Genomic DNA, 27,047 nt, shown 5'->3' with positions numbered 1-27,047 from the left:
TCCCATAGTCTGGTGTCTGGGAGATTCTGGCCATGGTGGGTATGGAGGAATGATCACATGACAAGCCAGGAAACAGCAGCTAGACAGAATTTGAACTCAAACAATCCTCTTATGAGAATCACTCTCTGAAAGCACATCCCCAAAGATATAATGTCCTCCCATCAGACACACATCAGAGATGCCATAATTTGATCAAGAATTCACCCTTAATCAATCGACCATTAACATTAAGACACCACAGACAAGTCCTACTCAACCCATAGTATCTGTCCTCTAACAGATACTAATAGTAAACAATGAAATGCTCAAATCTTCAACAAAAATGGTCTAAACATGTTAATTTTCCAGTTGGAGCTCACATATAGGCTATTTTGAAATGCAATAAAATTGTTTTTGCTCTTTACCCCACTATCAAATTTCAGAGATTTTCTTCCCTTAATGCAGATGTGAGTGACGGGGAGCTGAGGGCAAAATCAAATTCAGTGCTTTAGGAGACTTTCTCACATTCTACATTTAAATTAGATTTGGCTAAACAAAATGTGTCTCAATCCTCATTTTAACACTGTTCTTAAGAGCAATCTAAGAGGCTCCCTGACAACAACCTATAATAAGTCCTCCCTCTTTAAATAGGGATCTGCCTTACACCATATTTTGAGCTATAGAAAATATTTTAGAATGACATTTTAATATTTTAACAATTTATTTGGGCCAGTGCTGTGGCATAGCAGGTAAAGCTGCCGCCTGCTGTGCCGGTATCCCATATGGGCGCCAGTTCTAGTCCTGGCTCCTCCTCTTCTGATCCAGCTCTTTGCTATGGCCTGGAAAAGCAGTGGAAGATGGACCAAGCCCTTGGGCCCTGCAGCCACATGGGAGACCTGGAAGAAGCTCCTGGCTCCTGGCTTCTGGCTTTGGATCTGCACAGCTCTGGCCATTGCGGCCAATTAGGAAGTAAACCAGTGGATGGAAGACCTCTCTCTCTCTCTCTGCCTCTCCTTCTCTCTGTGTGTAACTCTGACTTTCAAGTAAAATAAATAAATCTTTAAAAAAATTTTTAACAAATGCATATTTTTTGTTTTCTTAATTTGTCTGCAAACTCCTTAAGAAAAAGGGTTCTAGCTATCCTTGACAATGTCATGATGTGGGAATTGGCACAGCAGGTTAAGTAGACACATGGGATGTCCACATCCTTCACAAGAGTGCCTGATTGGAGTCTGAGCTACTCCACTTTGAATCCAGCTTCCTGCTAATGAACCTAGGAAGATAGCAGGTCATGGCCCAAGCACTCGGGTCCCTGCCATCCACGTGGGAGACTCAGATATGAATTCTGGGTTCCTAGTTTCAGTCTGGCACAGGCCCTGGCTATTACAATCATTTAGAAAGCAAACTATCAAGATCTCTCTCCCTGTGTCTCTTCTCTCCCCACTCCACCCCCCTGTTACTTTGTCTTTCAAATGAACAAATCTTTTTAAAAAAAAGGGCGGGGGGGGGGAGAAAATGTCCTATTGTGAAAAAAGGAAATCCTACATAAAAATTCAGTCTTTGCCAACTATCATCTTGAGTGCATATTTCAAAACTTGCATAACAGAGAACCATTGGTGGAGAGCAAGGAAGGGAGCAATGATGAGTTTGGTTGATTTCCATCAGTGAAAAAGTCAAAACACAAAAGTTATAAAAGAATTCATCATGTGAGAAAGCTGTTCCGTCTCTGAAGCTTATAATAGACTGAAAGTGTGACACTGCATTACTCTAATTAAGGATTAACTTATTAATGCCAGGGATGGAAACTTCCTCTAAATGAGTAGGCCTTTACCAAACCCACCTGGTACAGCTAAAAACAGAAATAACCTTTAATGCTGCTTCCCATTTTCTCTAGACACAGTGGGTACGAAAGGAGAAGTTCTCCAGCAAAGAGGGGGAGTTAAAGATTAGAATGAGCCAGCCCAGGGGCAGGTGTTTTGGCTAGAGGTTAAGATGCCCACATCCTATACCAGAGTACCTGGTTTCCATTCTTGGCTTTGGCTCCTGACTCCAGCTTCCTGCTGATGCAAACCCTGGGAGGCAGAGCTGATGGCTCAAGTGGTTGGATTCTAGCCACCTATATGGGAGACCTGTAATGAGTTCTTGGCTCCTGGCTCCTAACTTTGGCCCAACCCACTCCCAACCATCATGTGCATTTGGGGAGTGAAACAGCAGATGGGATATTCTCTCTCTTTCTCTCTCAAATAAGCTAAAAAATGTTTCCTAATTTGTCAGTCCACCAAACAAAACTCATTAATAGAGAGGCAAACAGAGACCTTGGGAAAACTGGATATTTCTGATCTAGTTGGGTAAGAACAGTACTGCCAAACATAGCCCCAGCAGCCAAGAGCAATTTCACAAACTCAATCTGCTACCTCCCGGAGAGATAACATTTGGGCTCCTACTGTTTATGGGGATAACTGGTACTTGCCCTTTGGAAAATGTCCAAGCCAGGGTAAGCTTCTCAGACAGAAGCAACTCACTGATCCCGTTAAAATAGGCAACTAATAACTACCTATGCTGTTACATTTCAGCTATACTGGCACTTCAAACTGCTATTGTCAAATATTGTCAAATTGCATCAGACAGTTTGATCCAAGGCAGTGGCTTCCAAACTACTTTGGACAGAAACATAAAAATTATATAAAATTATTTGAATCACTATACATACACCCAAGCCTATTATAAAAACTGCATGAATCTTTACTCACCTTTCTTACATATAATATACTCTAACATTATCAATTCCAGTTTGTTTCACTGTTTCTTAGGTGCTTGTCACAACCACAAAATTATTTCTTAATGCAGGGCCTGAAGTTTGAAAAGCCCAATTTTTTTTTTTAGTTTTTAACAGAATCAATTTAGTTTTTAACAGAATGTGATTTTAGATACAATTCTAAAAACACAATGATATTCCCTTCCTCCATCCCTTCCCCTTCCCCTCTCACCCACTTTCCATTTCTTTTTTTTTTTTTTAGTTTTTGAGATGACATATTTTAAATTTACATTAAAGCAAAAAGAAAAAGCATAAACTTTAAAAAAAACTCATCAAAATAATCATTGAAAAGTAGTATTTGCTCTAGAAGCCTCAGTCTCCATCAGCAGTGGCTTGTGATTTCCACCATGTCTTACCAAATGTATAACCACTCTTCCCTTAGCAGATCTGAGAAGTGAGCTAAACAGCCAGTGAAAATAGCATAGATCAGGATAGAGTTGAACAAGGAAGACCTTCCATCTCCAAATTCAAAATGTGGTCCTTCTGGAAAATTTAATGCAACCTAGAGTGAGGTGAGGGAAACAAAGCAGAAAAAAAAGTAGGAAATTCATAGAAAAAGGATCAAGCTGTGAATTCTCTCTCCAAGCATCACAGTTGTACTTTAATATTTTTAGCCCTATGAGAATGGAGAAATATTCAGGATGACTCCACTAATCATGTGGCATTGAGTATCTCAGCAAACATCATTTAAGACATTTAAAAGGATAACTGCAAATTAAGTTAGTTCATACTAATTATGCAAAAATGATAAATTCAAATAAGCGAGGTAATTCACTTCTAAATTAAAATTTTTCTTTCAATCACTTGGCATCTCAAATCAAAGCAAAGGGGTAATGTTACCAATTATATCAATTTGACTCTTAAATTTAGATACATAAACATATGATGAACTGAATTAAAATTCTTATCTGATATGCACTTAACTTATTAACATTTGCACTAGAGTAGGGAACTGCATTCAAGATATGAACAGGGTCATGTCCTTGAAAACCAAAGCTTGCTACAAAAGTGCTTTTATAAGACTTTAGCAACAGAATGAATCTCCAAAATCTATTAAACAAGTCATCCTCCCAGGAAACAGAAGGTAGAACACACTGCGAAGAGAAGCACTATGACAGCTCATGGAATGTACAAGGAATGTATCTGACAAAGAAAATGCTCAGTTTTAGAATGCCAAGTGATAACATGTTAACCTTCAACAAGGTTGCACTTATGATTAAAGGATTTCATAAGAAGAGAGGAAAATAACACTTACTAAATGTTTTATCAGCCATTACTAAACACTTTCAAATAAATGATAATATTGGCAACTAGGCATGCTAAAGAAGTCACTCAATGATGAATGACTGAACAGGGATTTAAACACAATCATTATTTCTGTAATGTCTACATCACTTTTTCTTGATCAGTACTTAAAATATTACAGTGGTTAAAATATTTATTTAAGTATTTTGCAAGATTTCTTTTTTCTTTTCTTTTTCTTTTCTTTTTTTTTTTTTTGACAGGCAGAGTGGATAGTGAGAGAGAGAGAGACAGAGAGAAATGTCTTCCTTTGTTGTTGGTTCACCCGCCAATGGCCGCTGCAGCCGGCGCATCGTGCTGATCTGAAGCCAGGAGCCAGGCGTTTCTCCCAGTCTCCCATGCGGGTGCAGGGCCCAAGGACTTGGGCCATCCTCCACTGCCTTCCTGGGCCATAGCAGAGAGCTGGCCTGGAAGAGGGGCAACCGGGATAGAATGCGTCACCCCAACTGGGACTAGAACCCGGTGTGCCGGCGCCGCAAGGTGGAGGATTAGCCTGTTGAGCCAAGGCGCTCACCAGTATTTTGCAAGATTTCTGATTAATAAGTGGATTCGGTTTCTAGATTCAAGATTAGTAAGTAATAAAGTGTTTTTTTTTACATTTATTTTTATTTATTTGAAAGGCAGAGTTACAGACAGAGGTAGAGAGAGAGAGAGAGAGAGAGAGAGAGAGGTCTTCCATCCACTGGTTCACTCCCTAAATGGCTGCAATGACTAGGGCTGGGCCAGGCTGAGGCCAAGAGCCAGGAGCTTCCTCTGGGTCTCCCACATGGGTGCAGGGGCCCAAGCATTTGTGCCATCATCCACTGCTTCCCCAGGCACATTAGCAGGTAGCCAAATTGGAAGTGGAGCAGCTGGGACTCTAACCAGTGCACATATGGGATGCCAGAGCTGCAGGTGGGGCTTTAACCTGCTGTGCCACAGCACTGGCCCCATAAAGGAAAAAAAAAACACAGAAAAAATAAGTATGCATTCTAAGTGGTATTATGAATTTTCCTAGTATTTGATAAAATATATGTATTCTTCATGTCTTACATAAAAGAAGACAAAACATTCTAGTGATCTGTTACTGTATAGCAAGCCACACTGAAGCACAGTAGCTTAAAACATTCATTTATTCCTGTCTTGCATTTCCCTTTGTGTTGACTAGGATTGACTGGGCAGTTATTGCTTGGAGTCTCCCAGGAAGTATAGTCAGATTTTTGCTAAGGCTACAATCATCTGAAGGCTAAACTGGGATGCACCTCAGAAAGAATCACTCACATGGCTGGCAGTGGATGCTGGTTATTCTTTAAGTTTTTTTTAATGAATGCATTTTTTCATAGATACAACTTTTAATGGTTCTTTCCCCCATACCCACCCTCCCACCCTGACTCCCACCTCACCTCCCTCTTCCTCTCCCATTCCCTTCTTCATTATGGTTCATTTTTAGTTTGATTCTATATACAGAAGATCAACTCCATGTTAAGCATTGATTTCAACAGTTTGCACCCCCCCACACACACACCACATATAGAGTAGAATTTGAGAACAAGATTTGAAGTTGATTCCCATAGTACAACTCATTAAGGACGGCAGTCCTACATGGAGAGTAAAGCACAGTGACTTCTGTTGTTCTTTTAATAATTAACACTCTTATTTATGACATCAGTGATCACCTAAGGCTCTTGCCATGGGCTGACAAGGCTATGGAAGCCTTTTGTAACCATAGACTCCATTAGTATTTGGACACGGCCATAAGCAAAGTGGATATTATCTCCTCCTTTCAAAGAAAAGTACATCCTTCTTTGATGGCCCATTCTTTCCACTGAGGTCCCACAGAGATCTTCTGTGTAGGGTATTTTTTGCCACAGAGTCTTTGCTTTTCATGCCTGAAATGCATTCTGGCTATTAGCTGAAGAACTTCATGTGGGCTCCCACCTGGAGAATTTCCATGTGGATGTTCCATGTGACTTGAGCTCCTCCTGGTGCGGTTCCTGGGTTCCAAAAGGGAGCATCCCATGAATAGATGTCTCAAAATACCCAGAATTTTTTTTTTTAATTTTTGACAGGCAGAGTGGACAGTGAGAGAGAGAGAGAGACAGAGAGAAAGGTCTTCCTTTTGCCGTTGGTTCACCCTCTAATGGCCGCCGCGGTAGCGCGCTGCGGCCGGTGCACCGTGCTGTTCCGGTGGCAGGAGCCAGGTGCTTATCCTGGTCTCCCATGGGGTGCAGAGCCCAAACACTTGGGCCATCCTCCACTGCACTCCCTGGCCACGCAGAGAGCTGGCCTGGAAGAGGGGCAACCGGGACAGGATCGGTGCCCCGACCGGGACTAGAACCTGGTGTGCCGGCGCCGCAAGGCGGAGGATTAGCCTGTTGAGCCACGGCGCCGGCCCAGAATTTTTTTTTTTTAACAACCCACTCTCACAAGGCCCAGAAAGTCACTTCCATAGCCTTCTGTTGGTTGAGCCAGTTACCAAAGTCAGCTGAAGTTTTAGGGGAGTAGGAGTTAGACTTCCTCTTTTTTTTTTTTTTTAGATTTATTTATTTGAAAGTCAGAGTTACACACAGAAAGAAGAGGCAGAGAGAGAAAAAGAGAGAAAGAGAGAGAGAGGGAGAGAGACAGAGGTCTTCCATCCACTGGTTCACTCCCCAGTTGGCTGCAATGGATGGAGCTGCGCCGATCTGAAGCCAGGAGCCAGGAGCTTCTTCCAGGTCTCCCACGCAGGGGAGGGAGAAGGGCTTGGGCCATCTTCTCTGCTTTTTCCAGGCCATATCAGAGAGCTGGACCAGAAGTGGAGCAGCTGGGACTCGAACCGGCACCCATATGGGATACCAGCAATGCAGACAGCAGCTTAGCCTACTATGCCACAGCACCAGCCCCTAGGCTTCCTCTTTTGATATGAAAAAAAAAACCTGCAGAGAGGAAAGAAAGAAGGCTCTCATCATGCATTAGTCTTGTGTCTCCAAACCTGACATCTCCTCTACTCAACTGTTATAGAAGGAGAACTAAGTTATAAAATATAATAAAATAATGTACATTATTTTACATTATTACATTATATTATATATACACTACATACATATGCATTATATATACATTATATTGCATTATTTTACATTTTATTTATTATATTTAATGTATTTATAAATAAATATGTTATATAAATTTATATATTTTATTATATTTTCTTTGTATCTTTGCTTGTTCTCTGGAAACACAGTATTTCTTGTATGAATGAAGAAATTATTGAGTGTAACTGTCTTTTCTGTCTACTCTTCTTTTTCCTCATTAACTTTCATCTCTCTCTCTCTCACACACACACACACAAACTGTTTTTAATTAAGCAGCAACAGCAGGTATTGAAATATGACACTGTAGCCCTATATCCCACAGATACATGCAATTATTCTCTGTCGATTTTAAAACAGTAGCAACATATTAAAATTAGTTAATAAGTCTTGGGTTAACAAGTTTCCAATCACATCTCCCATCTGATATCTATATTACTGATTAAGTCCCCATCCAATGTACTGAGGTAATAAGAGAAGTTCCTTGAATGCAAGAAAAGAAACGAGAGAGAGAAAATGGGAAAGAAAAAGAAGAACATTAAAGGGAGAAGGAAAACATAAATGGAAATAAGAAAGTTGAACATCATCAAGTCCGAGTGGCTGAAATGACACTCTCCCCCTTACAATATGAGCTGCATCCATCCCTTTCTTTACAATTCACTGCCACTGCTACCAGCCTAGTCCAGCCAGGTTTTCCAAGGCCTAAATCATTGCTGTATTACCTTACCTCTTCTCTCTTCTAGAGTCTTTATCCCTTTAGGAATCATTAAAAAATGGTTCTCCTTGTGGTTTCCACCCAGCCTCTATAAACAAACAAATAGCAAACTATTCAATGATTCCTGAAGGATAAAGTCCATATATGTGATGTAAGGATTTTCAGACTCTGACCTAACATTCCTCACCAATCTTGTTCCTCAAGATCTACATAAAACTATTGATTCTCTAGCAACTGTCTCCAAATGCACAGAAATGGGAATAGATCTACTTAATTCATTGAGAAATTTGAATCAAGCAAGAAAATTAAGCAAAAAATACTGTGTTCAGAGTGGCAATGTAAGCTTTAGAACACTAGCATTCCTTCCTGATAATGTCTTTTCACAAACACTGACTTCTCACTTTTGTCTTCTGTTTTCTGCTCCAAGGATCCTGTCACCAGGCACTGTGCCTGCTCCTCTCAGACTGCATTCCACCAAATTCTCCTCCAAAGTACCCACAAAACTTCTTCCTCATGGAAACTCAGATTAGCTGAGAATCTGGAAGGTGATGTGATGTACCCAAAGTACCCCTTAAGCACTGCCCAAATATGATTTAATCTCTGTAGAAGTCACCCCCTGAGGTTACATAGTAGATTCACTAAGTCCATTGCAGCCTAAAGGATGATTTCACCCTGGCTTGGTAGATAATTTAACTAGTCTCCCATCTTTTGTCACAACTGCTATTTGTAATAATCACAAACAATCATTCCAGCCATGGTCAAGAATTCCATTGCAAATTCTGTAACTCTTCAAGGCTTGATATAAATGCTTTTTATTAAGCAGAATATCTGATGATGTCTGATTATATAATCTGGATATGGTAAATGACCAGATTCTGTGGTAAGAGTAGGTTACTGCCAGGTGTAATTAAAGTTATAGATGCCATTTTGAAAGTACAGAATTTAGAAGAAGAGACTTTTTGAAGTAAAGCACAAATTAGAAATAATTACAGTGGTGATCATGCAATATCAACATCCATTTCATGGTGATGAGCTCAATATCCTTCAAAGTTACACTGGATCTTGGAAAGCATTAATGTAAGTAAGACCACAGGTAGCTTTGGGAAGGATGCCTTTGAAATAGTAAGGAGGAGGGTGACCAGCACTGAGCAAACATAAAAGTAGGCTAAAGAGTGGTGTCTCCAGTAGAGATCAGCATCCTTCAAAGTACCTCATTTTAAGAAAAACCAACTGAGTTTCTTTCTCAAATCAAAAAGCATGTAGTTGTTTAGAATTTTAAAAATTTATTTTGAGTTCAAAATTGGGATTAACCAAAGTTTATTTCAGGGGTTTTTGTAAAGATGCAAAATGATAAACAAAGCTAGATAGATTATTTAACAGGAGAGTGGAGGGCTTCAAAAGTGATGTCAAGGTTGTGTCCTTGGGGCTGGGTGTTGTGGCACAATGGGTAAAGCTGCCACCTGCAACTCTGGCATACCATATGGGCACTGATTCAAGTTCTGGCTGCTCCACTTTTGATCCAGCTCCCTGCTTATGCACCTGGGAAAGAAGCAGAAGATGGCCCAAGTCCTTGGGCCCCTGCACCTGCGTAGGAGAACCCAGAAGAAGCTCCTTGATCTTGGCTTTGGATCAGCACAGCTCCAGCCATTGCAGCCAATTGGAGAGTGAACCAACGGATGGAAGACCCCCCCCCACACACACACACAGTATCTCTGCCTTCAGATAGATAAATAAATCTTTCAAAAACAAAAATCTGGAAACCGTTTAGGCCTGCCTACTAATGAATCAACCTAGCCCAGATTGAATCATACCTACTGAGGAAAGTTTTCCCCAGACCTCCCATACCCAAGCTGAATGCAAAGGTGCACTTGAACAAATGAGTCCAGTACAAGCAGCCTGAGCCACTAGGAGGTGGAAATTAACACTAGACCTGACCTGGCAGCAGAAAATTTATTGAGAATTTACAGCATCCCATGCTATATGTTAGTCCAAAGTACTTCAAATATAGTATCATAGTGTGCTTAACATTTTTAAATTATTTTATTTGGGTACAGTTGACTAGGTTTTGTCCAAGGATCTGATCCTCGCCCTCTCCAATTTAAACTAGAATTTCCTGACAAAACTGTCTTTCCATATCCTCTGCTGCTTTCTTAGGCACATCAACGGGAAGCCAGATTAGAAGTGGAGCAACCAGGACACTAACCAGCACCCATATGGGACGCCAGTGCTGCAGGTGGAAGCTTAACTTGCTATGCCACAATGCCGCCCCCTTCCCAAATTTTAAGTGAAGTATGACCTGGATGTTTTTTATCTTCATATAGCATCTTAATTCTACATATCTTACCATGGGAAAGTGACTTCTGCAGTCAATATGGAGCTAAGTGCTGGGTATCAGATCTCAGCCTTAAAATCAGCATTTTCTTCTCTTCCTTTTTGCTTTCCAGAGAAGATGCAACAACTTAAAATTTTCTGCTATATGGTCTATACTGCACGGGCACTCCATAAAATCCAGGCATGGGTGTGTGTGTATGTGCGTGTAAGCACAGCCACACAAGGTGATCGCCAGTGTACCATGAGAGAGAAGCAGGAGCACCCTGGGGCATGAATATCTGTATCAAAGAGGTGGTAGGAACCTAAGAAAAGATTTCCTAGAGTGGTGGTGTTCACTAATACTTTGGGGAGAGGTGTTAAGGAAAGAAGAAGAGGAGCCAGAGGAATTCTTATGTCTGATTGTGTAGGAAAGTTCAGGAATAAAGTCTCTCTAGGCAATAGAATATTTCATTATAGAAAGGGAAAAAATGGGGCTGGCAAATTGGCATAGCTGGTGAAGACGCAGATGCTGCCTGCAGTGCTGGCATCCCACGTGGGTGCTGGTTCTAGTCCCGGCTGCCCCTCTTCCAATCCCACTCTCTGCCATGGTCTGGGAAAGCAGTGGAGGATGGCTTAAATCTTTGGTCCCTGCACCCATGTGGGAGACCCAGAGGAAGCTCCTGGCTCCTGGCTTCAGATCAGCGTGGCTCCGGCCATTGCTGCCATCTGTGGAGTGAACCAGCAGATGGAAGACCTCTCTTTCTCTCACTCTGACTCTGGCTCTCTGTAACTCTGCCTTTTAAATAAATAAATAAATAAATAAATAAATCTTTTTTTAAAAAAAAGAAAAATGCCATGTTCATTTCCCTCTTCCTTCCATCTCTTCCCATTTCCTTGGTACCCTTCCAAGGAAAGGCCCTTGGCCCTGGCATCTCAGTCCTCCCCTCAAGGGTGGCTTTCATAGACCAAAAGGGCCAGATGTGGCTGCTGGCAAACACGTTGTGGATCCAGGCCTTCCTCACTCCCTTGCCTGTCTGTCAGTGCTTTGGGTGGTGACAACGCCTAGTCCTGGTAGGGCCCCACCCTGTAGCAGGGGTCCATGCACCTGCCAGCCTCCAGCTGTACTGCCCACTTGGTCTCTACCAACTCTGCACAGCAACATGCCTTTACCTTGCTACTCCCTTTCACACTCACATGCTGACTTTCTCCAAAGACAGTTATTTGCTCACTAACCACTTTGAATATCATGATCACCGGCTCATTTATTTTTTTCTATTTTAAAGGATGGTGCTGGTGTGCATGGGGAGCAGCCATATCAGTTTCCACATTTGCCAAGGCATCCAAGTGTGAGCTGCCTATCATGGGGCTGACTTGAATAAAAGGTTATTACTGTAATCATTATTTAGCATTTGTATAGCTCCTCACACTTGTTTACCTATTATTTCTCAGAACATTCCTGTCAAGGTGAACATTATTGGCAAAATCCGATGTAGAAGCTAAGAATCAGGAGTCCTGGAGAGGTTTTAAGAATATTGACAAAAAGACACAAACTGAGCAACCACACATCCGGGACTGGATTTGACCTCCTCACCACAGCAGACTTGGCTGGTTCATTCATCCCTTCATTCTGGTTAGTGGACCTTTCCAGATGGGTTCTTCCTCCCCTTGCAGGTTGCAGCTCAAATATCACCTCCTTTCAGAGGCCTTCTCCAGTTTAACAGCTTCCCCTTGGAGCAGGTGTTGTGGCATAGTGACTTAATCCACAGTTTGGGATGCCACCAGCATCCCATATCAGAGAGCCAGTTCAAGCCCCAGCTGCTTCACTTCTGACCCAGCTCTCTACTAATGCACCTGGAAAAGCAGCAGAAGATGGCCCAGGTATCTGGACCCCTGCTACACATTCTGGAGACCCTGATGGAGTTCCTGTCTCCCAATCTCAGGCTGGAGCTCCAGCTACTGTAGCTATTTGGAGAGTGAATTAGTGGATTGAATATTTATTCTCTCTCTCTCTCAGTAAATAAATAAACCTTTAAAATAAATAGATCAAATAAAATAGCTTCCTCTCCCCAAGGTACTCACAGGCACATCCCCGTGTACTTTCTAGTGCTTAGTTCTACCTGGAATTACCTTGTTTGTATATTTCTGTTCTTGTTTATTGTCTGTTTTCACCATTTGGTGATGGTAGCAACACTGCCTTGTTTACTGCTACATCAGTTGATTTTGTTGTGAGCGATGCCTGGCACACAGTAGGTGCTTGCTGATGCTTGCTGAATCAATGACAAGAACAAGGATTCTATAAATACTCTCATTTATACATATGTCCTCTGCCTTGTCATCTCTTTCTGGCTCTTCTTGATACAGTCAGTCATACAGCTCCTTCTCTCAATTTACGCTGGAGCTAATGATCTACTTTGTAGATGGCACAGGCCCTTGGCTTCCTCTTACTACAAAGCTTTCAGTCATTTCTTGCCTTTCATTGAGAAAGGTAAAAATGAAAGTAACACAATGAAAGTCCTATTAGGCAATTTTATTAGCTCTAATAGCTTTGGAGAGGTACAAAGTTGAATTATTGATTTCAAAGTTTTTTACTTTATTTGTAGATTTGTAAAAATCCATCTGTTTTATATATGCAATACAGTAAAAAGTGCTTTGAAGAAGTTAAAAGCACTATATAATGTAAGATATAATTATGCATGCGTGTAGTCCCATTAACCTTAGTAATTGAGAGTGGGTTATACATTTAAGGTTTAATTAGTTTTGAAAGAACAGTAGCTCACACTTTTCTAATGGCAAGAGCTGGACAAGGGCTTAGAAAATCTGCCTTTGGAAAATTGTTTCTTAGCCACCAAATCAAGATAAAGTTTGAAATTCCTTCAAAGCCTGGAATGCTGGAAATAATACTGATTTCTCATCAACAAATAAGAATAGAGAAATAATACTAAAGCTTTGAATTTTCTTTCTTCAAGTGTCAAACAACAGGAATACAATTTTCCTCCATAAAAAATCCTTAGGCTGATCTTAAAAGAAATCTTCCTGCCCCAGATAAACTAAAAATGAAGTTTTCTATTTAAAAATTATTTTTGCTTTTCTTTATAGTCCATGTAAAAGCATAAAGTGGGTGGCTTTGTTGTTTTAAATATAAGGAATCAACATAATACTCTCCTCATCCTTGCATTTGATTCTCACCACAACCTGGTGCATGGATATTATTTACTGATGAAAAAATGGAAGTGAAGTCATTAGGAATCTTACTCAAGGCCCTGGAAAGTGTCTCCAAGATGATGGGTCCAGCTCCTTCCACGTTTACTCTTCTTCACAATGTTACAAAATAACCTTAGAAAAGAAAGACTTGACTCTAGTAATGATGTAACAGCACTAAACTTCTAGGTAGGGCAAATGTTTTATCTTATGGTTAAATTCACCATACTGACTCAGTGTGCACTATGCCTCAGGTTCTGGGCTTGGCCCTGAAGGGTGCAGAGAAAGAAGAATGCAAACTCAACTTCCTGGCTGTTACCACCTATTTAGGACGGGAGATGCACATATTTAAGCGTGGCTATAATACAAAGTAGAAGGTAGCACACATTCAAAATGAGATGCAAAGCACTGTGGCAGCAAGGAAGAGAGTGATATCTGAAAAAGGATGAACTTCACAAGACTAGGGGTTAACTGAGAATATAGTGACGGGGTAAAGAAAGGAGATGAGAGTCTACCAAATTTTACCTACCTAAAATTTTATATATTCTAATTTTATCTACCATGGCAAAAGTGAGTAAACATAGAAGTTAGTAGATAAATGTTCACATTACTTTAGAAATATTTATATATTAGTTATATAAGAAAAGTAATTGCAAGAAGAACTGAAGTAGAAATAAAGTGTTCCCCCATGCTGGGGCTGGAGTGAATGGAACTGAGGGGATAGAAAAGACTTGGGCTAAGGAGATGAGGTATGGCTTGCTATGTTTCTTTATAAATTCTTCCATGCTAGTTGGCTTTAAATTCACATGTGTGAGGGGCTGGTGCCATGGCACACTAGGTTAATCCTCTGCCTGTGGCACCGGCATCCCATATGGGTGCCAGTTCTAGTCCCAGTTGCTCCTCTTCCAGTCCAGTTCTCTGCTGTGGCCCAGGAAGGCAGTGGAGGATGGTCCAAGTGCTTGGGCTCCTGCACCCATATGGGAGACCAGGAAGAAGCACCTGGCTCCTGGCTTCGGATCAGCACAGCACTGGCCGTAGTGGCCATTTGTGGGGTGACCCAACGAAGGAAGACCTTTCTCTCTTTCTGTCTGTAACTCTACCTGTCAATATAAAAATTTAAAAAAAAATCATATGTGTGAATTACTTAGATAAATACTTATTTTTTTAAAGATTTATTTATTTGTTTGAAAGAGTCACAGAGGGAATAGGAAAAATAGAGAAAGAACGAGATCTTCCATCTGCTGGTTCACTCCCCAGTTGGCTGCAACAGCCAGAGCTGGACCAGGACAAAGCCAGGAGCCAAGAACATTATCCTGGTTTCCCACATGGGTGGAGGGGGCCCAAACATTTGGGCCATCTTCCATTGCTTTTCCCAGGTTATTAGCAGGGAACTGGATTAGAAGTGGAACAGCCGGGACATGAACCTGTACCCACATAGAATGCCAACATCACTTTACCTGCTACACCACAACGCTGGTCCACTTTTTTTTTTTTCAGTAAAGAGGAAAAGAAGACAGGAGAGGAAAGAGCAAGTGATTCATTTGAATTAATGCATGAGCAACTGTTACAGAAGGCATTTGTATAGAAGGACATAGCAATATATATTTAGATAGCTCTTGGTTAGGAAGGCAATAAATAGTATTGAGCAAGAGGTTGCATTCTTAGAACTGAGCTTTACATACAGAAGAGGTCCTCAAATGTGTTTTTAAAGATTTATTTATTTACTTGAAAGGCAGTTACAGTGGGGGAAGGGAAACACTTGAGCCATCTTCTGCCATATTCCCAGGCACACTAGCAGGGAGCTGGACTGAAGTGGAACAGCCGGGACTCAAACTAGTGGTCACATGAGATGTACATTCCTGGGCATTTGAGCGGTTTGAGTCCTGGCTGCTCGGCTTTCTGCTGTTCCTCACTTTTTGGCTTCTGTCTGGCCCAGCCCTGGCCATTGTGGTCATCTGAGTAGTGAACCAGTGGATAGGAGATCTCTGTCTCTGTGTGTGTGTGTACATGTGTGTGTGTTTGTGTATCCCTCTGTGTGTGTATCACTCTGCCTTTCAAATAAATAAAAAAGACCTTTGCATTTCTGGTAAGTTTCTAGGTGATGCTAATGCTGCTGGTCTGAGGGCCACAGTTTGTGAGCAACTAGCATAGAGCAATTCGGGAACAAGGAGAAGTCAAGGGGAGTAGAGAAAGAAGGACAATAAAGAAACCATTCCAACAGGATAGACCAGAAGGAATGGGGCCCTGACTAGGGAACTAATAGTAGGAAAACAGAGACCAGAAAGCAAGAGAAGAGATCAACCAGACCATGATCTGTGCAATTACTAATCACAGATCACTGGTAAATTCCCCAGTGCCTGCAACAGACATACCAGAAGCACTTAACATTCATTTTTAAAATAGCAATCCTGTCTAGACATTAAGCTGTAGTATTATCTTTTTTTAAGAGGGTCACATTTTAATTCTTGAATTTTAAAGTTCAGCATTAATATCACCACATGTATCCAAATGGTGTAAAACAAGTACAGTGCTATTTTTAATACAGAATAAACATGTTTTATGGAAGAAACTATACTTCATATCTACACAGACAGTCCATCTTTTCCAAACAATAGCCAAAATTAAAATTAACTACAAAATCTCCAAAAAAACAGGGGGAACAGCTTTGGTTTAAGCTATTCCAGGAAAAATGGACCCATAACACATTACAAAGGTGATCTAAAGACTGTAGCTGGAATTCCTATTTTTTGTTTTTCCCAGTGTAATAAACTGTAGTTTGGGGAACTGCAGTATTATCTTACTTTCCCTTCCTCCCACATCAATAACCTCCTCCTGGTACAATTCAGATTGCAAAAGCATCTTTCAGAGAGGACATCTCTATCTGTGTCCACTCAGCAAATGGATCTATGTATAGATCAAATCATACTAAAAATGAGTTCCTTTCATAACATACATCAAATTAGTTCATTTCATAAAACCTTGTGATTAAATAATGTCCCAAATAAATAAGGAACACAGGAAGTGACCATCTCTGCCAAATGGGGTGTGTGCGCACACACACGCACACACACACAGAAGCTTAATTCAGTATGCCATCTAAATACCTCATGGCAACCCAGATGACTCCTTTACCCAACAATCATTTATTGAGTACCTACTACATGACAAGCACAGTACATGTGTTTAAGATACAAACATGAATAAAACACGGACTTGGCCCACAGCACTTTTTCAAAATCTAGCAGTCTTTTTCCTACACTGTTAATCCTGCCTGAGGATTGTGTTTTGCTTGTAATGAAAATCCAAACGCAGGTACAGAAGAAATAGTTAAGTTTTTCCAAACTTAATACTTCTGTCATCTAATTATTCAACTGAAGACGACACTTTGGCCCTGGGTTATTTCACCAGGCTCAGCTCTATTTTGCTGACACACAGAGAAAGCCTAGGAAGCAGCCAGACCTTGTCTGCCCCCCAGGACAGTGAGCATTTTATAACTGACATCTTTCAATGCCCTAAGAGAGTGCCACTCACAGGTTTTAAAATAGCATTTCATTTATTATCTCTCAAAATAACAAGGTCACTTCAGGCTTGGTGAGCAGTTGGTGCTATGACATGATTCCCAGGAGTACTAATAGTTTTGGAGAGGAGCAAGTATTTTCACAGCTGTAGGGCTTGGTGTTGAACTTTCTACTGTCAATGAGAATCATGTCCAAGTGAAAACACAGAAGTGGAACCAACCTTCAAAGGGATAAGGTGACAGGGACTACTGTTTACTTGAGTCACAGAGGCCAAAAATGATTTCTGCATTTGGAACGAGACAAAGACATTGGTTGAAGGTCAACTTCCTACTTCTATTTTGGCTAATCAGTACACCTAAGCTGTATTGATCAAATTTTTGGGCAATACTAACCATTTCAACTCTGGAAAAAATCCGACATGTCAACTCACAAATTTACACATGCCAGGCATTAAAGGAGACCATCCATGACTTCCAGCTCTCCCTACCCCAACCCTAACCTCCTCCACCTCACTATGGTCTGAATTTTCTTTGCAAAATGCCACTCACATCCACGCACAACACTCCACCTCTCCCACCTCCAGCATGGCCCACACTGTCATCATCTGTCCCAGAGATCACAGCAGGAGCCTTCTCACTGGCCTCTCCACATCCTGTTTGGTCCCCTCCAAACATTCTCCTCTCAGCCACAATAATCGTTTAGAAACTAAAATATTATTACTAAAGTCTGAATACTTGCCTCCCACATGCACACACATACACATAAATCTTAACGTCAAATTGTTCAACTTCCCATTGCTCCAAAGACATGAACCAGAATAGAGAGCTCTTCTTAAACTGTGCCTCTCATCTTTTCCCTCTTCTCCCTCTCATCTCTCCCCACCCAGATTCCCCTCGGCACCTTGCCAAGCCCTTTCCCTCATCCCTCAGCTGTTAAACCTGTATGAATTCTTCAGGGATGCTTCCAGAAGGCCTTCTGCTCCCTGCTCAGGTCTTAAATTCCCTTGACACCATCAAGCAGCTTATGAACCCTTCATGGAATAGGAAAGAAGCAGGGAGGGATGGAAGAAAGGTGGGAGGAATTAGGGAAGATGCATAATAAGTGGCCAATTGACACTGCTAAAATAAGAATAGAAAGACCTAGCTTTCAGTGCTGGCATTGCGGTGCAGCAATTAAGCCACTGCTTGCAATGCAGGCATCCCATATCAGGGTGCTCTGCTTCCTATCCAGCACTCCTACTAATGTGCCTGGGAGAACAGAGGAAGATGGCCCAAGTGCTTAGGGGCTTGCTATCCATGTAGAAGACCAGGGTGGAGTTCCTGGCTCCTGGCTTTTACCTGCCCCAGCCCTGGCTGATGCAGGCATGTGGGGAAAAGCTCAGAATTCAATCCAAGTCTTCCATGTGGGTGGCAGGGACTCAACTACTTGAGTTATCTCCTTTCCAGGATGCACATTCGCAGAAAGTTGGATTAAGGTACAGAGCTGGGTTTTGAACCCAGGAACTCCAGTATGGGACGTGGGCATCCCAAGTGGTGTCTGAAACCATGGGCCAAACATGATTCCCCAAAAGACCTAACAGTCTTAAAAAATAATAAGGATAAGCCATATTAAAATTCCAGTGCTAAATATTGTTCTACAATATATGTATTAATTTATTCCTTATGACGACCATAGGTAGATAGTTATTTGTATTATTCCCATTTCCTAGGTGAGGAACTGAGCCACACAGAGGTTATACCAAATTACACAACTAAGAAATGTAAAACACCTGCAGCCAGAAAGATGTACATAAAGCCAGAAGTCAACCTGCTTTGGAAAACTGTGTGCTCAGCCACATTGAAGGATTTTAGTAACCACTGCTTTTAAAGGTCAGGAATTTGTCTTACTTGGAATTGGTCTCTGAAAGGGAGAACTTGGGGCCAGCCTTGTGGTACAGTGGGTTAATAAATTGATTTTATGGGGGAGCGGCAAGATGGCGGAATAGGAAGGGAGCACATTGATAGTTCAGCAAGACACACAGGTTAATAAAAGTAGAGATACTGCAGGGTCAAGGAAGAGAAGGGGAAGAAACAGCAGCAGAAACTCTTCCAGAACTAGTGGTTCACAGTGGACCTGCGTGGAGAGCGTGGGAGCCCAAGTTCGGGACACCAGCGGCAGACTCAACACACCAGCGCTGGAACGCGAGGTGAGCCAAACCTCCATAGCTGGAGACACCAGCGGGCAAGCAGAAAGAGGAGACTAGAGGGAACGAGGCTTGAAACTCCGTGGGGAAAAGTTCACCAGGCTAACTAGAAGAGAGAGAGGAAAAAAAAAAAAAGTGACCGATACGGACACAAGTTTCTCTCTCTCCGCTCACCCCTCAAAGGGGAGCAAGACAAAGAGCAGGCGCCATTTTGGACATACGTCATAAGCAGGGTGACCTCAGGTCTGCACCGGCCCTGAGCCTAGCAGAAAAACCTGACTCTGGGGGGAGGGGTGAAATAACAGGAGATTAGGATCTAACTTGGCAATCCAGTGGGAGACTGCAGGAGAATTGGAGCCCACACCGAGGGCAGCAGAGATTCCCTGTGTGGTCCTTGGGAAAGAGCTTCCGATCTCTGGCTCCTGTGGGTATATCATTTGCCTGCTAACTACCTCCAATTACGTTCAGCTGTGCGGAATTACGTCCCTTTTGAATCAAAAAAAAAAAAAAAGAAAGAAAAGAAAGAGAGATTTACCACGCCTAACCTGGGAGTGTCATCTTTGACACACCCTCAACCCTGAGGAACCAAACACAGCTCTCAGTCCACACTTATCTCAAGCAGACAGTCCACTTAATATAGAGCCATAGTGTAACAAGAAAAAACACCACAGTGAAGAAACCAAATATCTCCAACATGCCAAAAAACACAAAAACCGAGGTAACAAGAACAAGGAAGACACTATGACGCCCCCAAATGAAAAAGACACCCCAATTCAAGATTATGAAGATGATGAGATAGAAGAAATGCAAGAAGCAGATCTCAAAAAATTGATAAGAACATTAAGAAGTTCTCAAAAACAAATTCTTGAACTACAGAAATCCTTAATGGACAAGATAGAAAATCTCTCTCGTGAAAATGAAATATTAAGGAGGAATCAAAATGAAATGAAACAACTAGTAGAACATGAAACTGTGATAGTGACAAAAAACCACAATGAAATGAAGAACTCAATAGATCAAATGACAAACACATTAGAGAGCCTTAAAAACAGAATGGGCAAAGCAGAAGAGAGAATACTTAGAAGACAGAGAACAGGAAAGGAAACAGGCAAACCAAAGAAAAGAAGAAGAAATTAGAAATCTAAAAAATATTGTCGGGAATCTACAGGATACTATTGAAAAACCTAATATTCGGGTTCTAGGAGTTCCTGAAGGCATGGAGAGGAAGAAAGGATTAGAAGGCATTTTCAGTGAGATACTAGCAGAAAATTTCCCAGGTTTGGAGAAGGACAGAGGCATCTTAGTACAGGAAGCTCATAGAACCCCTAATAAACATGACCAAGAGAGATCCTCACCAAGACATGTTGTAATCAAACTCACCACAGTGAAACATAAAGAAAAGATTCTAAGATGTGCAAGAGAGAAACGTCAGATTACTCTCAGAGGATCTCCAATTAGACTCACAGCAGACTTCTCATCAGAAACCCTGCAAGCTAGAAGGGAATGGCGAGACATAGCCCAGGTACTAAGAGAGAAAAACTGCCAGCCCAGAATATTATATCCTGCAAAGCTCTCATTTGTGAATGAAGGTGAAATTAAGACTTTTCATAGCAAACAGAAACTGAAAGAATTTGTTGCCACTCATCCTGCCCTGCAAAAGATGCTTAAAGATGTGTTACACACAGAAACACAGAAACATGTTCACCTATATGAAAGAAGGTAAAGGAAGGAAACCTCACAGCAAAAGATCACAGGAAGCTCAATTTCTCTTTGACATAGAATTAAACTCTGATGCTCTGTTAAAGCAATGTGTTAAAGTAATCTAAAAACAAAAAGCAATTCAAATCAATTGGCAATCTACAAAAAGAGTTAAAGATTTTAAAAGCTATTATTAAAATTGCTATATTGGTCTATTATACTATGTTATATGTGTGTACATATTGTATGTCCACATAGGAAATTTTATTAAGAGTTTTATTTTAAATGGCTTATAGATAAGATTGTCCATACATTAAAGCTGCTAAAATCAATCAAAGATACATTTTAATTTGTGTGACCTGAATCTGTGTATCATATGTTTTAAACTTGTTGGTAGAAAGAAACTAAAAACATTTTATATGGTTGTGCTTAAGTTTACTGGTTAAACAAACTACACCATGTTAGATATTTAAGAGGTGTTTTCAAATACATGATTCTTAAAATTTATAGAAGGCATTGGACCTTCTGGTAAATGTTTTCTTAAGTTGTTATCTAATGGTTGAAACGGTTTGCTAAGTATTCATGTGATATTGCTATTGTCAGCAAGCGATCTAGGACTTGCTCCCTCATTTCTCTATTCTAAGCCCAACTTGTTCTTTCATTTCTCTATTCTCCTCAATGTAGGAAACTAATTCTATTATGAAGGAATCTGTATGATGCACAATTTAATCTTTAGACCTTATAAAACAGATGGCTAACATTTTTCTGTAATAGCATAGCCAAAATAAGAACTTAAATAATAATCTCATAGCTAGATTCACTTCACCATCAGCGAAGTATACAGTAAGTAGAAAAAACCTCCCTTTCAGACCAAAGGGAACGAAAGTTTTAAAATGAGAATATAATTTTCCTCATGGGCATTGTCTACCTTAGAAAAACTACTACAGTTTATACTTTGCGTTTCTGTGTGGGCGCAGACTGATGAGGTCTTTGCTAATTATAGACTGAAGTGATCTTCTGTATATAAAGAGAATTGGAAACGAAAAAAAAAAAAAGAAAAAAAAAACAACCTGGTGTTAAAATGGAAATGGCATAGAAAATTAATTAATTTGAAAAAAATTATGTAGGATCTCTGTCTTTAATGTGCTGTACATTGCTATTTAATGCTATAATTAGTAATCCAATGGTAGTTTTTTCACTTGGTGTTGCTATGTGGGCAAAAGGTTGAAGTCTTTACCTAATGTATACTAAACTGATCTTCTGTATGTAGGGAGAATTGAAAATGAATCTTTACACGAATGGAGGGGGAGAGGGAGCGGGAGGGGGGAGGGTTGCGGGCGGGAGGGAAGTTGTGCGAGGGGGGAAGCCATTGTAACCCATAAGCTATATTTTGGAAATTTATATTCATTAAATAAAAGTTTAATAAAAAAAAAAAAGAAAAAAGAAAAACTACTACAGAACATGCCTGTGACTATAGACTTGTAGTTCAGGCCACCGAAGATTAGAGATGGGACACGGGCACTCCCTTGACTTGCATCCTCTGGTCTGCTTTAACACAAACCAGGAGGAAAAGAAAGCTAGGCATCAGAAGCAATGGGTGGCAGGCCTATTAATGGCCATTCTGTACAGTGATCTGCCCTCAAGGAGACCCAACAGGCCAGTCCACTGCAGTGGCTTTCAAAGTGGTAAGCCTGAGCTTCAGCAGAAGTCAGCTCTCTGCCAAGAGTTGGATCACTGGAAATGGACCTGCCCTGGAGTCGAAGGATGCCCAGGTCAGAGCCACAGCTCTTATTGGCTCTAAGCTGAAAAGCCCTTCACTCAGCCCAACTTCCAAAGTGACCACTGCAGCTGAGGGGATGGTCAAGTAGGGTCAGGAACATTGCAGGAAGAACTGTAAATTTCTTGTTAGAGATGCCCCCTGCCTTTACCTGGCCAGCTCTCCTCCCAGGCCAGCCAAGTAATGAAAGTCAACAGAGTGCCTTCCCCTAGGAGGTTCACACCTCCCTTAGGATATACCCCATGTGAAGAGATAGATAGGTCTGGGCCTCTTAACTTAGAAGGCCTAAAACCCAACAGATTATTATCCAGCCCCTTCTATCAGGTTCTATTTGCCTCTCAATCAGAAAACTTAATCGTAGCTTAGACAGCACCTTTCTTAGCACATCTAATAATGACTCTGTCCTTTGTTCTAGACCCTGTCTAGCACACTTGGGCCTCATTCCTTTGTAATCATAACCTCTACTCTACCACCAATGGCTCTACTCCCAACCTGTGTGTACTGATGATCCTCTTCCCCACTTAATGCTGTATAATTGTTCAAACCTGGTAAATGCCACTCTTAGGATCATTGGTTACTATCCTCACTCTGTCTTTTATGACCTTGTCTAAATGTGATCAGAGTCGGCAAACTTGGAAGGCTTCCATAGCCTTGGCAACTCATGACGACAGCCTAGGGTGGTTACTGGCGCCATAAACTAGAGTGCCAATTTGTTGGGTCAACAACAAGAGCCACTGTGCACTTGCTCCTCATGTGGGATCTCTGTCCTTAATGTGCTGTACATTGTGATTTAATGCTATAACTAGTACTCAAACAGTATGTTTCACTTTGTGTTTCTATGTGGGTGCAAACTGTTGAAATCTTTATACTAAATTGATCTTCTGTATATAAAGAGAATTGAAAATGAATCTTGATGTGAATGGAAGGGGAGAGGGAGCGGGAGAGGGGAGGTTTGTGGGTGGGAAGGAGGTTATGGGAGGGGGAAGCCATTGTAATCCATAAGCTGTACATTGGAAATTTATATTCATTAAATAAAAGTTAAAAAAATCGATTTTATTTATTTTAAAGACAGAGTATGGAGAGAGAGGGAGACACATAAGTGACAGAGATCTTCCATCTACTGGTTCACTCCTCAGATGGCCATGATGGCTGGGGCTGAGCCAGGCTGAAGCCAGAAGTCCGGAATTGCATTTGGGTTTCCTATATAGGTGGCAGAGGCCCAAGCACTTGGGTCATCTTCCACTGCTTTCCCAGGCACGTTAGCAGGCAGCTGGATTGGAAGTGGAACAGCTGGGGCTTGAATGTCTGCCCATATGGGATGCTGGCACTGCAGGCAACAGCTTGATCCACTGTGCCACAATGCTGGCCTTTCACATAAATAAATCTAAAAAAAAAAGAGAGAAAGAAAGAAGAGGAAGAAAATAGAGAGTGTGAGAGAGAGAGACATGAAAGGGAAGGGAAGGGAAGGGGAAGGGAGGGGAGGGGAGGGGAGGGAGAGGAGAGGAGAGGAGGGGAGGGGAGGGGAGGGGAGGGGGGAGAAGAGGGGAGGAGAGAACTCTGTGGCTACTTAACAAATGGGCCAGTCACCTCCACCCATGAAAATCAGACAAGCCCTTCCTGGATTCTAGGTGCCTCTGTGTAGCATTCCAGAATAAAATTTTCTACAAAAATGTGAGGACTGACTGACAAACACAAGCACAGCATAAGCATGGCCCATCATCACCTTAGTTTGGCCTCTCTCGTTTGAAAGTGAGCAGGACAAAAATGGAAGAGGCTGATGGAAGATCTCTGTCTCCTCCTGTCTCTCTGTAACTCTGATTTTAAAGTAAATAAATCCTAAAAATGTAAAAGTTAATATTTAATAAGATTACTCCAAATATGACTTTCTGAATTCTAAAGAAAGATGTTTAAGATAGGCATAGTGAAATCAGTTATAGCTCATTTGATTTATTGTTTGCCCAAAAGTTTCTAGTATACAACATTTGTAGAGGAAGCACATAGCATCCTTTAATTCTTTTCTCCTGAAGGATGCAAGTGTGTGGGAGAATTGTTATGTTAAAAGACAATTAAAATAGAAGTGTTAAAAAGTTGGAGACTAAATGGATAGTGTTCTGTAGTAATTGAAATTACCTTAATGACTTTTGTGCCATTGGAGAAATCTGGGTAAGCTTACTGGCTTGTAAACAGTTTGTGGGAAGGGAATGGGGAGAGATTAATGGGTACCATCTGTAAATTAATGGTGCCAACTAACTACAGTTAGATGGAATTAAGTTCCTGTGTTGTATTCTTTTTTAAACATTTATTTATTTATTTATTTATTTATTTGAAAGAGTTACACAGAGGGAGAAGAAGAGGCAAAGAGAGAAAGAGGTCTTCCATCTGCTGGTTCACTCCCCAATTATCTGCAATGGCCATAGCTGAGCTGATCCAAAGCCAGTAGCCAAAAGCTTCTGGGTCTCCCATGTGGGATGGCCCAAGCACTTAGGACATCTTCTACTGCTTTCTCAGGTCATAGCAGAGGGCTAGATCAGAAGTGGAACAGCCAGGATTTGAACCAGGGCCCATGTGATATGCTGGCTTACCCGGTATGCCACAGCATCAGTCCCTCCTTGTTGTATTGCTCAGTAGCATGATTATAGGTAATGACAGTGTACTGTGTATTGTCCTTAAAAAATTGGAAGAAGGCTTTTGAATGTTTTTATTTTAAAGAAGTACTAAATGTTTGATAAGTTCACCCCATAAATGTGTTACCATTTTTATGTATCAGTTGGAAACAACAACTTGTGAGTTCAATTTTTGATTTGCAGATTTGGTCTTTTTGAAGCTATGTCTGCTATTGAAATGATGGATCCCAAGATGGATGCTGGCATGATTGGAAACCAAGTCAATAGAAAAGTTCTCAATTTTGAACAAGCTATCAAGGTAGTCATTTCATATGTTAAAATACCATGCTTAATTTTAAAGATTTAGCTTGAATTGTATTCTTTTAAAAGCATCTGAAATATATAAACAAGAATTAGCTAAAATCATTAGTCACCCATCTGTTAAAATCTGGAAGTTAGGTGTTTGAGGTCTTCACCAAAGCCTTGGTCAAATTTTGTTTACTTCTTAGTTACTGAAAGCATTTGAGCGGCCAAGCATTGTGGCGTAGCCAGTGAAGCCACTGCCTGTGACACAGGCATCCATTATAGGCACCAGTTCTTGTCCTGGCTGCTCTACTTCCCACCCAGCTCCCTGCTAATGGCCTGGGGAAAGCAGCAAAAGGTGGCCCAAGATGGGCCCCTGCTACCCACATGAGTGACTTGGAAAGGAGCTCCTGGCTTCAGCCTGGCCCAGTCCTGGCCCTTGTAGCCATCTAGGGAGTGAACCAGTGGATAGACCTCTCTCTCTCTCTGTTGTACTCTCTTACCTTTCAAATAAATAAATCTTTAGGCCGGTGCCATGGCTCACTAGGCTAATCCTCTGCCTGCAGTGCCGGTTCTCTGGGTTCTAGTCCTGGTTGGGGCTCCAGTTCTGTCACGGTTGCTCCTCATCCAGTCCATCTCTCTGTAGTGTCCCAGGAGGGCAGTGGAGGATGGCCCAAGTCCTTGAGCCCTGCACCCACATGGGAGATCAGGAGAAAGTGCCTGGCTCCTGGCTGTTGAGTTTGGATCGGCACAGCACGCCGGCCGTAGCAGCCATTTTGGGGGTGAACCAACGGAAAAAAGGAAGACCTTTCTGTCTGTCTGTCTGTCTCTCTCTCTCTCTCTCACTGTCTAACTCTGCCTGTCAAAACAAAAACAAAAACAAAAAACAAGTCTTTAAAAAGAAAATGAAAATACTTGAGTATGTATTCAAATATAAGCATAATTGGCAGTCACATTTTATGTGTGTATATTTTTTTAAAGATTTAGTTATTTGAAAGGCAGAGTGACAGAAAGTATGTGTGCATACAAGAGAGTGGGAAACAGAATAGAGTAAGAAATTGATCTTCCTTCTTCTAGTTCACTCTCCAAATGGCTTCAACGCCAGGGCTGGACCAGGCTGAAGCCAGGAGCCAAGAACTCCATGAGTGGTTCCCACATGGGTGGCAGGGCTGAAGTCCTTGGGCCATCTTCCACTCTCCTCCCAGGCTCATTAGCAGGAAACTGGATTGGAAGTGAAGCAGCCAGGATTCAAACCAGCGCATAACCCACCTTGTGCCACAATGCCAGCCCCCTTATGTGTTAATATGTCAAGTCGTGGTGGTGAATTTAAAATTCAGTCAATGGGAATTGATTTAGAAATTCATTAGCAGTTACTATAGGGTAATTTTTCCCATGTTAATATAGAAATTTGCTAAGGAAATTAATATTGTAAATATTTAAATATAATTAAATACTGTAGTAATGAAGTTAAGGAAAAATTTTAATTTGAAAATTTTATTCAAAAGGCAGAGGGAGCTGTCTTCCACCCACTGGTTCATTGCCCAAGTGTCCACAACAACCAGGACTCTCTCTACTGTTCTTATTTGCCATTTAAAAA

General features: G+C 41.3%; 1 protein-coding gene and 1 pseudogene across 1 annotated transcript in view; both read left to right on the top strand.

The window, feature by feature from the left end:
• LOC133754729 (nebulin-like) overlaps positions 1–13,743 on the top strand; it is an 87,078-nt gene extending 73,335 nt beyond the window's left edge. The window contains 1 exon segment of the mRNA XM_062185172.1: positions 13,624–13,743. Within this exon segment, the coding sequence (XP_062041156.1) occupies positions 13,624–13,743 (120 nt within the window).
• Positions 13,744–14,113: 370 nt separating this feature from the next.
• The window catches only part of LOC133754728 (N-alpha-acetyltransferase 35, NatC auxiliary subunit-like), a 36,548-nt pseudogene continuing 23,614 nt past the window's right edge, over positions 14,114–27,047 (top strand).

This window comes from Lepus europaeus, unplaced genomic scaffold (assembly GCF_033115175.1).
Source record: "Lepus europaeus isolate LE1 unplaced genomic scaffold, mLepTim1.pri SCAFFOLD_29, whole genome shotgun sequence".
In the NCBI taxonomy this organism is placed as follows: domain Eukaryota; kingdom Metazoa; phylum Chordata; class Mammalia; order Lagomorpha; family Leporidae; genus Lepus; species Lepus europaeus.
The sequence above is the reverse complement of the archived record's forward strand: the minus strand, read 5'-3'. Positions and strand labels throughout refer to the sequence as shown.